This window comes from Dipteris shenzhenensis, chromosome 6 (assembly GCF_047967505.1).
Source record: "Dipteris shenzhenensis isolate YYH24624 ecotype China chromosome 6, Dip_SZ_1.0, whole genome shotgun sequence".
Lineage (NCBI taxonomy): Eukaryota > Viridiplantae > Streptophyta > Polypodiopsida > Gleicheniales > Dipteridaceae > Dipteris > Dipteris shenzhenensis.
Window position 1 is genome coordinate 41,336,394 of NC_141601.1, and position 14,371 is coordinate 41,350,764.

The 14,371-nt window shown below is 43.0% G+C and overlaps 1 protein-coding gene across 2 annotated transcripts in view; it reads left to right on the forward strand.

The window, feature by feature from the left end:
- The window catches only part of LOC147901180 (S-adenosyl-L-methionine-dependent methyltransferases superfamily protein), a 54,529-nt gene extending 46,430 nt beyond the window's left edge, over positions 1-8,099 (forward strand). The window contains exons 3-6 of one of the 2 annotated variants that reach the window (XM_087376201.1): positions 6,070-6,222; positions 6,352-6,812; positions 7,069-7,193; positions 7,666-8,099. In XM_087376201.1, the coding sequence (XP_087232327.1) occupies positions 6,070-6,222; positions 6,352-6,812; positions 7,069-7,193; positions 7,666-7,960 (1,034 nt within the window). In that variant the 3' untranslated portion in view covers positions 7,961-8,099. The remainder of the gene's footprint in view (positions 1-6,069; positions 6,223-6,351; positions 6,813-7,068; positions 7,194-7,665) is intronic. The other variant, XM_087376202.1, reaches the window with a different exon arrangement.
- The last annotated feature ends 6,272 nt before the right edge of the window (positions 8,100-14,371 follow it).

Here is a 14,371-nt window from a genome sequence, read left to right on the forward strand (position 1 = left end):
AGCTTTGACTGAATTCAGTCACGGTACAGAGGTACAGAGTGCAAAGAACACTGCTTTTTTTCACTGTGTATGCAGGGCAGAGGCTTCTGTAAATTCAGAATCTTGCTGGTTGTACAACGGTGCATTAAATGATGCAAACAGAGTTGCTGGTCGGAAACTGCAGCAAGCAGTAAACAGTGATAAATCTCTGTTTAAGTGGGAGATACAGTGCAAGTGCAGTTCCTGTTTGTTCCGCTGCAGGAATTGGATCTTTGAGCACAGTTCAAGTGCAAGTGTGCACTTGGTTTGCAGGGAGTCAGGCACCCAAGTGTGGGTTATATTTCTTGCTGATTGTAATGGCTTCATTCTCGGAATCTTCTCTTCTCAATATTAAAAAGTTACAGGGTGCTGCTAACTACCCAATGTGGAAAAAGATGGTCCTGAATGTTCTAATTCTCAGGGAGTTTCATGCTCCTATTATACACAAAGGTGTGAAGCCCACTGGCACATCTGATGATGCTTGGGCACTAGCTGATCTGTCAGCAAAGTCCATAATTGAATTGTCACTCCATGAGAGTGTTGTTTGGAATGTGGATGGTGAGAAAACAGCCTGGGGTGTGTGGAAAAAGCTACAGGACACATATGAGCAGCAGAGTGTAGCTACAAAGATATATTGGCTGCGCAAGTTCTTCAATCTGAAGATGAAGGAAGGGACCTCCATGGATGCACATCTCAATGAGTTTAATTCAATTGTCACTCAACTTGCAAATCAAAAATATGTGGTGGATGAGGAAACCAAGGGTATGGCACTCTTGATTTCTCTTCGTGAAAGTTGGGATACATTCACCACAGCTGTAACAAATGCAAACACTTTCATAAGTTTTTCAGATATCACAGGGTTGATTTTGCAAGAAGAGCAGAAGCTGAAAGCTCAAGATGCAGTAAAGCCTAACAATGCCTTAAATGCAAGGGGGAGAAGTCAGCAAAGAGGCAAATCTCAGGAAAGGGGAAAAGGGAGGAGCAAGTCCCGCTCCAACAAAGATGTTGAGTGCTACTACTGTGGCAAAAAGGGACATACTAAAAAGCAGTGCTTTAAACTGAAAAATGATAAGAGAGACAAAGCCAAAAATACTGATGCGTCAGATGCAAAAGCAATTGTACCAGTAAGCAATGGCAGGAGCAGTGTGAAGATTGAAGAGCTTCATTCTACACACGGTTATGACAGTGAGGGAGAGGTTCTATTTCTCTCTACTTTGGATGCTCATTCTCTCCATGCAGGAGATCTTGCAGACATGCACTCTTGGATCATTGACTCAGGTGCCTCATTCCATGTTACACCTTACAAAGAATTGTTTGTAAGATATGCAGCAGGCAGTAATGGAGTCGTTTTTCTAGGGGATAATCATGCATGCAGTATTGTTGGTATTGGAGATGTCAGGCTTGTATTTGCTGATGGTACTCAGCTTATGCTTCACAATGTTAGGCATGTACCCGAAGTCAAGAAAAATCTGATTTCTACTGGCATGTTGGATGATGAAGGTTTTGTGACCAGCTTTGGTCATGGTTTCTGGAAGGTCACCAAAGGTGCCTTGGTTGTTGCCAGAGGCTCTAAGGTTGACACAATGTATACTCTTCATGCTAAAGTATGTAATCATACTGATATTCATGCCACCGAGCTGCCGAATATTTCTATGTGGCATAGCCGGATGGGACATATGAGCATAAGTGGAATGGAGCAATTGGCTCGCCTTGGCTACTTACCGTCTCTTAAATTTTTTGATTTAAAGTTTTGTGAGCACTGCATATATGGTAGACAGTTACAGTGTCCTCATAAAAGGAGATTAGGACATAAAGATGCTCAACTTGAGCTTGTGCATACAGATGTGTGTGAGATGCCTAGTCCTTCACTTGGAGGTGCACGGTACTTTGTCACATTTATAGATGATTCCACAAGGAAGGTGTGGTTGTATCCTCTTCGATTGAAGAGTGATGTCTTTCCAGTGTTCCAGAAATGGCTTGCTATGGTTGAGAACCAAACAGGCAGAACACTAAAGGCTTTGCGGTCAGATAACGGTGGGGAGTATATGTCTAATGCATTCAATGCATTTTGTGATGCTAGAGGTATTAAAAGAGAACTCACTGCTCCCTACAGTCCAGCGCAAAATGGCACTGCAGAGCGTATGAATAGAACCATACAGGAAAAGTCTCGCTCTATGATGTCACATGCTGCTTTACCTCATGGATTTTGGGCTGAAGCTGTAAAAACAGCAGTACACCTGATCAATAGGTCACCAAATAAAAGACTAGATGGCAGAGTGCCAGAGGAGCTTTGGACAGGAAAACCTCCTTCCTATAAGCACTTGAGGGTCTTTGGCTGCACTGCGTACGTGCATATACGCAGAGAAAATCGCAGCAAGCTTGATCCTAAGTCTCTTAAATGCATTTTTCTTGGATATGGTGACAGTGGTGAGATGGGTTACCGCCTATGGGATCCTGTGAATAAGAAGCTAATACGCAGTAATGATGTCTTATTTGATGAGTCATGTATGTTTAAGGCAGCAGATAAGCCTTCTGATGCTTCAGAGGTTGATATTGATGACTCGGGACATCCTGTACAGTTCAGGCAGGCTGCAAATCAGCCACAACAGCAGCGTAATCAGCCAATGCATGATGCTGCAGCAGGTCCAAATGGACAGCCCGCAGTGGCGGAAGATGTACTACGGGACATGCCACCTTTGGAAGACCTCCCAGGCATAATTCTGCAGCCTGATCTACTAGAACAGCAACCTGTTTTAGGTGAGCAGCAAGTTGGACAGCAAGACCAATGGGTCAGAAGGTCCACTAGACAAATGAAACCGCCAGACAGATTTGTTCCAGGAGCAGATTTTATTATGCTTACAGATTGTGGAGAACCTTCCTGTTACAAGGAAGCCGTGCAAATGCATGATAAAAGGCTATGGGAACTAGCCATGAAGTCTGAAATGGACAGTCTTCATAAAAATGGTACTTGGGAATTGGTGCAGTTGCCTAAGGGCATGAAGGTACTGCCATGCAAGTGGGTGTATAGATTGAAAGTCACACTTGGAGCTAAGCCAAGGTATAAAGCCAGGTTGGTTGCCAAGGGCTTTAAGCAGGAGTATGGTGTTGATTTTGATGAGATCTTTTCTCCAGTGGTTAAGATGACTACACTCAGGATTGTACTTGCTTTGGTTGCATGTGAGAATTTGGAATTATGCCAAATGGATGTGAAGACAGCCTTTCTTCACGGTGATCTTCATGAGGAGATCTACATGCAGCAGCCAGAAGGATTTGCAGTCAAGGGCAAGGAGTCACTTGTATGCAAGCTTAAAAAGAGCCAAGGGAATGGTATAAGAAATTTGATACTTTCATGAAGTCCCAAGGTTTCAGGAGAAGTGATGACGATCACTGCTTATATACCAAAAGGGCTGCAAATGGCAGCTTAATCATTCTCATTTTATATGTGGATGACATGCTTATTGCTGGTACAGCTCGTAAGGAGCTTGATGACCTTAAGAAAAGACTGCATGAGGCCTTTGATATGAAGGACCTTGGTGATGCAAATCACATACTGGGAATGCGGATACGGAGAGATAGGGGACATCGTTTGTTGTATCTGTCTCAGACCGAATATATTGGCAAAGTATTGCACAGGTTTCATATGGAAGGCGTGTACTTAGTGTACTTAACAAATAAAGTACTAAGTGTACTTAACTGTACTTGGGTGGCCATAGAGCCTTTACCCCAACAGAGGAGGCAAGTGAGGGAGGCCACGGGGGCAATCTTTGGCAAGGTGGCCCATTTGTCTGCATCAAAGACACTGGCCTGGTAACCCGGAGATCTCCACCCTCTAGCGAAGTGTGCCCCCTTCCAGGGTCTCGAGAAGGATCAACTCTGGGAGGGACTCCAGGCTCTCCACCACCAGTTTGATCCTGGGGACTCCATCATCTGCTAGAACGGAGGCGGTCGTCTCTGGCGGGGACTCTAGCACCGTGCCAAATGCCCGGCCAATGGAAGGGAGGATGGCTCGATACTCCTTGGGGAGCCCTGGGAAACGGAGTTTAACCAGAAACCGTGGAACATTGTGTGTCGTATCCATGTCCTCCACTGGGAACCCATGATACCAAGGAAAGAGGTAGACAAGGTGCGGGCCAAGGAGTATGGGGCTCTGCTCCACAAGTGTCGAGGTGGTGTCAGGGGAGCTCAGCTAGATGAGGAAAACGCCTCGTCCATAGATGGTGACCTCCTAAATGTGGTCACCCTCTGATGTCAAGCTCGGATGGATCCACTCTCGCACCTGTCTCCGTGTAGGTGTGAGGCCCACAATTCTGCCCACAAGCGCCTTGTCCTGGAGGGACTGAACTGCTTGTCGTACCTGTTGCTTGTTAGTTGGGGAAAGAAGAACCTGAACGCCTGTGGGAGTCGAGGGTGCTGCCATAGAGCCCCTTTGGCCAGACCAAAGTTTCACCGTAACAAACACGAATGCTCCCGCTGCAGGGAGGCAAATGAAAAGAAAGAACGATGAGGTGAGGCGAGGCGGAAAGGCGGAGGAGAGAGGATGGGAGGGCGGCAGGGAAAGTAGAGGGGAGAAGAGGAAGGAGGGAGAGGAGGAGGAGGGAGGGCGGGAGAGGCGGGAGAAGAGGAGGAGGAGGAGGGGGGTGCACTGACGGGAGGAGGGCAGAAGGATGGGAGGAAGTGCGGGGTGGCAAGGAGGGGGAGTGGGAGGCAAGGAGGCGGAAGGAGGGGTGGAGCGGGGGAGAAGGTAGGGCGGGGGGCGGAGCAAGGGGTGGCGGCGCGGGGGAGAAGGTAGGGCGGGGGAGAAGGCAGGGCGGGGGAGCAGCAAGGGGAGGAGGTGCGAGGCGGGGGCAAGGCGGGGAGCGGAGGTGGAGCAGGGAGGGCAGGGCAGAGCGGAGAGGGAGGAGGGGCGAGGGCGAGGGAGAGGCAGGGAGGAGGGGGCAGCGGGTGGAGCAGACAGGAGCCGTGGGCAGCAGGGGGGAGCTCACCGAGCAGCTCCTCCATGACAGTCACCATTCTCCACTCACAAGAATGTCTCGTCCTCTCTTATGAGGATAACTACATACAATGATTCATGAACATCTGCACCAGTGTTCCAATAACAATTGGAAAGAGGAGAGTGTAAACATCAATTGCAACGAAGTCATATAACACACTCATGCACACATGCACATGCGCGCGCATGCACACATTCTGCACAATGTAGCTATCTCTTCACTTTTGGACAACATAGACAGCCAACCAACCATAGATTCCAAATCCTACCTCTCCATACACTCAAATCACATCCCCACATAGTGCTCCTCCCCTCCCCCACACAGACATACCAACTAAAGGGTTTTTTTCTCAAAATTGTTGGTACGATGACAAGAGCAAAACAAAAGGTAATGTTTGCATTCCAAGACCAAACAAGGGAACCTAGACAAGGAACTGAGAAAAAGAGTACCGATGTTAAGTTTGATGCAAGAAACGATAGTTCCTTGTGCAACATGGGCAGGAGGTTAGGAAGGCCTACTCTGACACTTTGCACGACGTCCCCAACAAGCCAATACCTGACTGGACACCCCTTGCTCACTAGCTCCACACTTTTTACCACAGCCAGATTGAAAGAAGCCATCAAGAAATTGTTGAGCAACAAGGCTTTAAGGATCATGAGGCTTCAAGCATGAAGGCTTTAAGGATCATGAAGGCCTTCAGGATACCTCCTTAGCCATGGTTGGAGGATGCATTTTGGTCAGTCTGAGCACTATTACTTGCCTCTGTTTTGGCAGCTTTTTCACTCCCCCTTGCAGGGGCTTGCTCAGCGTTATCCATTGACCTTGAAGTTTGTTTATTTGCAGACTTCTTGAGGGACCTGTTACTAGCTTTTCTTACTGGTTATGCTGTCAGCAGAAATTTTTTAGTTTTAGCTAGAGGACTTTGGAAAGATTATATGAGTGGTTGAACTTGTGAGTGAATATGAAGGATCTTTTTTCTTTTGAATAGGTCTTCATATCGAGATTTTGATATACTTTAGACCCATATGCAAATTTTGACAAAAGGCATTTGTGGGGGCAGATTTGAAGAGCATGGTTTCTATTGGTTTGACAAGTGTGAGCTGTGCTGGTTTGGATTTGGAACGCGTTGCACACGGCAAAAAACGAATGCGGGCACTGTGTGTTGGATTGGGTGGTGGCAGCCTTCCTCTTTTTCTTGTCAGCAAGATGCAAGGTTTTTTCCTGTCCATGTGCCCAATAATGTTGAATTTTGGGTTCTTTAAAAAGGCTGGCAGCAGTGTTATTTTATTTGTTTTTGTGTATAAAATATTTCCATGCATTGTGCATCCCCATGTGTTTCCAGGCTGTTTTGTGGAAGTGGTTGAGATTGATAGAACAGTTATCTCAGCAGCCACAGACTTTATGGGATTCCCAGGATGCAGCTTTGGAACCTCACGGCAGTCTTGTAAAAAATCAATCAATTGGATGGCCACTACCTCCCATGGTCATTCTTATCCACAGGAAGAATTAGGGAGTCCTGTAGACCCTCAGCTCAGAACCGTTGGGCGTAAGGGCACTAGGAGTTTGTTGTGGAGTGGTATCCAGGAACGAATCTCTGGTTTTGAGGCAGATGGGGCATCATATGTTTATAAGCTCTTTCAGAAAACGACAAAAGACTCAAGGACGTCTTCACCTTTTTATGATTTGGTGTTTGTTGATGCATATGATGGGAATGATGTTGTTCCTCACTGCTTTTGGAGTAAAGGTGGACCTTTCCTAACTGCACTAAGTCACCTGCTGCATCCTAATCATGGGACTGTTGTGGTATGCAAACCTTTATTTACACCAAAATAGGACATCAAGATGCTGCTATTTTATAATGAAACAAAGCTTAAGGCTTTACATTCTCTTATATACCATTTTTAATCTAAGACATGATTGCCAAAATTATCATTGGAATCATAATTGAATTTTGTCACGTGGAGGAGGCAGTGAGTGATTATGTTGGAACAGTTTGTAATAAAGATAATAGCCAACTTATTGTGTTGAAGCCTCAGTTGTCTGGATGTGCTCTAAAAAGGTGAACCTACACACGGACATGCCACCACCTTCTTTGCTGGAGAGAGTGACGGGTGATTTCGGTCCTGGTTTTGATCCTCGCCTTCCTGGTGGAAGGCAGGTGCAGGAAATTTCTCGCATTTACAGGTACCCATACTGCGATTTTGATTCATAAGTTGCAATGTTTTTGGCATGCCCATGATGTAAATCACCATTGTAACAACTCTTGCGACTTTTACACACAAGCGAGCGTGAATGCTCATGCCCACTACCTCTTGGTTTATTGGCGGCTGGAATTATGTAGTGGGGCAATCAGAGAGATCACAGGAATGATTGATTGATTGAGAGAGAGAGAGAGAGAGAGAGAGAGAGAGAGAGAGAGAGAGCTCCTATAACAATGCTAAGTAAATTAACATATGCGAGAAAAATAGCTTTAAATGATTTCGCCAAAAAGGAAAGAATATGTGGAAAATCACACTAACGGAGTTCCTAGTGCTAGCTTAAACACTACCCTCTAGTGAGGTAGTGCTAACAATAAATTTGGAAGGGTTCTCTTTGGCTTTGTGTGTTAGCTTGCATTGTTGAGGTCTGGTTAGGTAACGCATGGTCTGATGAGAAGTTGGCTGATTCCTTGCAGGGATGAACTGCTGCAGTATCCAGCTGCTAATAATGGCGGGGTTTATTCCAGTCAATTTTTTGGTAGTTCTCAGGCTATGGGACATGCTGGAGTTGCATTTACTATGGCAGTTCCTCATCAACAGAATATCTCTTTAGTGGTTTCTCGAGGAATTGATGGGGAAAACCTTTCCATTATGGACTCTTTGAAAGAAAAGGCATGCGTTATGGAGGCTATGCTCAACATCCCATTTAATATGTCCAAAAGAATTTCAAGAGGTTTCACCATTGTTAAATAAATTGAAATCTTTGGTTTTCCAATGTACCCTCTACTCTCTTTCAGGAGTCTTTGCTGATATGGTCTTGTAACATGGCGTATTTGCTGTAAAATATTTTCCCCCCCTAAATGTTCCCATTACGAGGAGTGCAGGCTGGGACTGGTTTGTTTGGACATGTTTTTTCCCTGTTTGCCTTAGATCAACCCTTATCTTAATCCTCTTTATGCATCTGCAGATGTAGCATTCCTCGTCTCCTTGTTTGTGAGACATTTCTGCATGTTGCCATTTCCCCTGTAACTGTGTACGATAATAGGTTAGAAGTAGGTTTGTGAGATGGTTAAAGGAGGACGTATGTGCCCCCTCCAGGCGCCCTCTAACTCATGCCAATAATTGCAGAACAATGTACTTCGTCAATTAAATTGCTGGTTTCGCATTATAAACATAACATATAGATAGGATTCATATGCCTTTTTATATAGAAAGCTGTACAAAAATGTAGGAGTACATTGATTTCATGTATTTTGCAATCCGAAAAAGCTATATGCCCTCCAACTCTTCATCTTGCTTAAACATGATCGAATCTGTTAAGTAACTGTCAAATTTCATACGGATCTAGCCCTAATGTCCAAAGTAGTTCTTAGCAATTAACAATCATGAGGCAGGCTAACTCACCTGCCAACCACCCCTGAGCACCTCAGCTTCTGTCCATAGGCCTGTGCCAAAGAACTTGGCGCCCCATTCCATCGAGTCTCATCCACAAGGGACTCACAGCAATACATCTTTTGCATCTGCCATGTAGGTAGAAGAGTCTTGGCTTACCAAGCTTGACCATCCATTTGAGGAGCACGCAGTTAATATATAGCCCTAGCCACTCTTATATAGAAGAGCATCCCACCATAAATACCATACCCAGCTGGATATAGCTGACTGGTCCCCCCGTTATTATGCATGGTTCTTAGCCCCCACATAAGCCTGCCAATCTTAATCCCAGAGCGTCCTAACCTTGTTGGATTAAGTCCATGAGTTCAGAGATTAGCATTCTAGGTACATAGCATGCCTCCCCTCTTCAAACATTTACTCCCAACAGTATCTAGAGAAGTTCTTCTGTAAATTGGCAGGATTCCTAAGCTGAGTCTTCCTCTATTGTTCTGAACTCTGGAATTATCGTATTCTTGAGGTCTTTTTCTAAACCCAATTACCCTTTTGAATTCATGTGGAATATAAGGATGATCTTCACCTTCCACAAGTTCCTTGGGAGAAACAATGTTACAGACAAGATCAGCTTTTACATGTGGAGGCAATTCCAAATTATGTGCTACTTCATCAATCTTTTTAAAGATTAGAGATGGCCCATGGTACTTAGGCGATGATTTCTTTACCAATGTTCTCAATGTCTATGAATCTTTAGGTATTCGTGCAAGTATACTAACATTCCTTTAAAAAACTCCCTTGGTGACCACTGCTTAATAGTATTCTATCCTAAGCACTCTTGATAAATTCTCATGTAGTCACCAATCTCTCTTGCATATCTAGCAAGAAATATGTTATGTATCATGTTGAATATCTTTCAATCCAATCGTCACTCGAGACAGGGTTCGTATTTGTACATAAGCATAAATTGATTGTATCCAATAGCCGTATGTTTAGCACTATTGTAGGCAAACTTCACCATCGGATTATATCATTGGCCTCTTGTTGTAAACATATGCGTGAAGCATATCTTCCATCAGGTCGGGAGTGATTAGAGGAACTCATGCTCAATGTTTTGTAAACACTTTTGCTAGAAGTGCCTAAAGAACTTTGGATCTCCATTACTAACTATGTCACAAGGCAAGCAGCACAACCTAAATAACTGCTCAGCAAGTTGATGAGCTAATTCAATAGCTTTTACGGTTGTCTTCATAGGTAAGAACCTTGACAGCTTGTCTAGATAGCATTGTGTCTTCTGCTATTTCAGTAGAACTAATGCGGTTCAAAGCATCATTCACTCGATTCAAGCTACCCTTCCGATACTTTGTCCATGTTAAAGTTTTGTATCAACTCAACCCATCAAGCCTCTCTTCCCTTGAACTCAAGTTTATCACATATCCATTTCAATATAATAAAACTTAGATCCATACAAGGTATGTCTTCAAGTCTTCAACATATGTATCAATGCATACAATTCCCTTTCTTAAGTGTGTCATCGAACCTAAGTATCATCTAGGTCAGCCCTAATCTCAGTAGAACTAATGCGGCTCAAAGCATCAACCACTCAATTCAAGCTACCCTTTCGATACTTCAGAAGTTCTGTATCAACTCAACCCATTGTGCATTTCTCCCCCTCAACTCAGGTTTATCACATATGTATTTTATGGACTCAATATCACAAACGTAGATCCATACAAAGTATGTCTTCAAGTCTTCAATGCATATATCATTGCATACAATAAGTGTGTCACCGAATCTGAGTATCATCTAGCTTTTTCCTCTCAAAAGCTACAAGTTGGCCATCTTGGAATAATGTTGCACCTATCATATAATCGCTAGCATTAAGCTCAACCATGAATGGCTTGCTAGGATTTGATAGAGCTAACACAACTTGATAGTCTAAAAAGCATTATCAATCTCTTTATTCCATATTATAGGACTATTGGGCTTATGTCCATGTTCTTTGAGGAGATTCATGAAAGGAACGAATAACTTTGAATTTTTCTTTACAGACTTCTTTAAGACGTTATTAAATCCTAGGAAAGCTCATAGGTGCTTGATTGTCTTAGGAATTGGCCAATTCAATTTGTGATCATAATTAATAGTCGTCATCTTGGGAAATCTTATGTTCAAGGTCCAGGTGTTCCTTTCGAAAAAAGGCACAGTTAATATCCCTTCCATATAGTTTCTTTTTTCTCAGTATCTCCAAAGACGATTCATAATTACTCGACATGTTGATTGAGGTTCTACTGTACACAAGAATATGGTCTGTACAGAATATGGTCTAAGAATACCTCTATCCACTATACATCAAAGATTCTTTCCCATATTCTTCACTCAATAACATCAACACAATATCATGAAAGTCGAGAGTGTCAAAATTTACCCTCAATATCATCACTCACCAACTCGGCATAGCGTGACGGCAGGCTCAACAATATTGACTTTGCATCATCGTCGACCTTCAACCCCAAAGCCTATAATTGAGTCTTTAATGACTGCATGTGATTCAAATGCATGCCCAAGAACTCAATTTGTCCCTTATATAGGCCGAAGAATTCGTGCTTTAGTACAAGCTTAGAATTCTTCACCTCGATCCGAACAGTGTCTCCAACAAATTCCATTTTGTGCAGTCGTTTTTATATATATCTACATGATGGAAGTAATCGAATTCTAAAGCACATCCCAGCATCCTTAGAGCTTTCTCATTCTTCAATTTGCAGGCTTTTTTTTGACCCATACGGAACTCCCCAGCAGCCCTTTCTCCATGAGAAACAAATGAACAGACAACTGCCACAAAGTAAAGTTCCTACCATTAATGACTCTACCACAATGGGTTTGTCAACTTTCGACTAGTTTTTCATCCCACACCTCAAGACAAACCTCACTTCAAGACCTTATGGTAGCTCCTAGACTTCTAATTAGAAATTGGTTCTCTGATATAATGCTAGGTATTTTAGAGATAAATACAACGTTTTCAATTACTTCTCTCTCTCTCTCTCTCTCTCTCTCTCTCTTTTGACTAGTTTTTCATCCCACACCTCAAGATAAACCTCACTTCAAGACCTTATGGTAGCTCCTAGACTTCCAATTAGAACTTGGTTCTCTGATATAATGTTAGGTATTTTAGAGATAAATACAACGTTTTCAATTACTTCTCTCTCTCTCTCTCTCTCTCTCTCTCTCTCTCTCTCTCTCTCTCTCTCTCTCTCTCGCTCTCTCTCCTTCTGTCCCTCCCTCCCTCTCTCTCTCTCCCCCCCCCCCCCCCCCCCTCTCTCTCTCTCTCTCTCTCTCTCTCTCTCTCTCTCTCCATCCCTCCCTCCCTCCCTCCCCCCCCCAGCCCCCACCCCCCCCTCTCTCTCTCCCTCTCTCTCTCTCTAAACACCATAAGATAGAATTGCTCATAAATAATTTCCACGACACGCTATAAGCTCAAAAAGCTTATATTAATCAACTGACAGAATAGACTCTATAAGACTCGAGTTGACCAACTAATAGTATAGCTTGATTGAGCTCGTAGTTCTCTCTCTCTCTCTCTCTCTCTCTCCCCTCCCCCCTCTCTCTCCCCCCCCCTCCCTCGCTCCCTCCCTCCCCTCTCTCCCTCCCTCCCTCCCTCCCCTACCCCCCACCCCCCCCCTCTCTTTCTCTCTAAACACCATAAGATAGAACTGCTCATAAATAATTTCCATGACACGCTATAAGCTCAAAAGACTTATATTAATCAACTGACAGAATAGATTCTATAAGACTCGAGTTAACCAACTAATAGTACAGCTTGATTGAGCTTGTAGAGATGTACAAAAAACTAAGACTAAGATGAAACTACAATGCTATCAACTGTTAGCTAATGATGCTACAAGAACTTCATAGCTCGACACAAATAGTTGACACTTGTGAGAACCAACAGTGAAGATAATCAAACCACTGCACATAGGGAAGAGGAACCCAATCACTGCCATGAATCCCTATATCTTGAAGGCACTTGATTTTGCTTAGTCAACCATGTTGCGAAGGCGTTTACCATGTCTCATGCATGTGAAACAAACTATCATGTGAGTGTCCATGGCTAGCCCCTAAAGAACCATAGAAACCAAAATACCCTTAGGTCACACAAGATGATGCCCCAATGAAGATTAACCCTACACTAGGAAAAAATTCAACATGTGGTTTCCCTTCTTGAAGCCATGCATATTTTTTAATTAGCCTCTTCCTTTGCTTACCCTAAACTTTCTTAGTTTTAGCTTGTGAACACATTTTAAGATACTTTTTAGCTCATGGACACTTTTCAAACTTTGACTTTTGATTTCCCTTTTTGAAGCCATGCATGTTTCTTTGTTAGCCACCTCCTTTTTTAGACCTAAATTTCCTCAATTCTTACTGAACACTTTTTAAGACTATTTCTTGAAGTTTAATTGAATAAATTACTCTTACTAGACATCTCATAGTTGGTGAGAAGGGCCCCTTTAATTCTCATCTAACACTCTCGCCATTATTGAGACTAAATGACTTCGATGGGAGCTGTCAAAACCAAAACATAGAAATCCTCAAAGGAGTACCAAATCAAATAGCATTATAACAATACCATTTGACATGAATTGTGAAGCATACTTACAATGTATTTAGTCAACTGGTAAATATTTTTGCTTCATAAATTGCCTAAAACTAGTTCTTGATTTGAGCCTTGAAATAATGTCTAAAAATGTGTCATTTGAATGTTTTTTAAAACTTGGTCTTTATATGTGTGAAACTTGGGCTTTTATTAAGTCTAGCTTGGGTCTAATTTGGGTGATTTTTGTTGCTTCAAAGCAAGGGAAAAAGTGAGTCTTTATGGGCTTAAGGAGTTAGGACATGATTTTGTGTGGCATTGACCTAGGAAGTACTAACCTAGACTTGGTTGGATTTAACTAACCCAAGAAAGAACTAACCATGGTTAAGATGACCCAAGGATAAAATTTAGCCTTGATGACGTGGCATATGATGTCGCACATTGACGTGGCATGATGATGTGGTAGATAATGTTATCTACCACATGTCAGCTTTGTGTGGCGAGGCTTCTCCTACCACACATAAGATAGATGGCTTTAGCAAAAACTTATGTTTTCTAAAACAAAAATATACTTACAAAAGGGGGTTTTTGAATTGGGGTATGAAAAATAAAATAAAATCATTAGAAAAGGGGCCATGTCAAAGACTTAGGATATACAGGTAATATAGCACCCATTTGTGCTTACAAACCTTTCACAAAGACTCAAAAATCTTCAGAGAGCACCAAAAACTAGTTGGCAACATAGCCAAACTGTTAGTCGTTGCTTTATAGGGATAAAGCAGTGACTCAGTTAGGTCATTGCTTTATAATGCAGCATTTGACACATGGACTGCCAGTTGGCCACCCACCTCACCTAATACCACATGGTAGTTAATGAACTCACAACTGTACTTCAAAGGTCAACCCCTGCCTTAAGGCTAATGCAACGACTTGCAATCTTCTAATTTACCGATGACTGCTATATTTAACCTATTTCTTTACTAGTCATTGCTTTACTCACCCATCATGTTATTTAGTCACTACTTTAAGAGTCGCTGCTATATTGTTAATGTAGTGAGATTATTACTGCGATATTGCTAATGCAGTGATTCCCTAAGTCATTGCTTTAGGGCTAACAGAGTGACTGGGCAACCACGTGGAGTAGGTGACACATGCACCTGAGAGTTGGAGGGTGATAGGTGTTGAACCTGACTGGG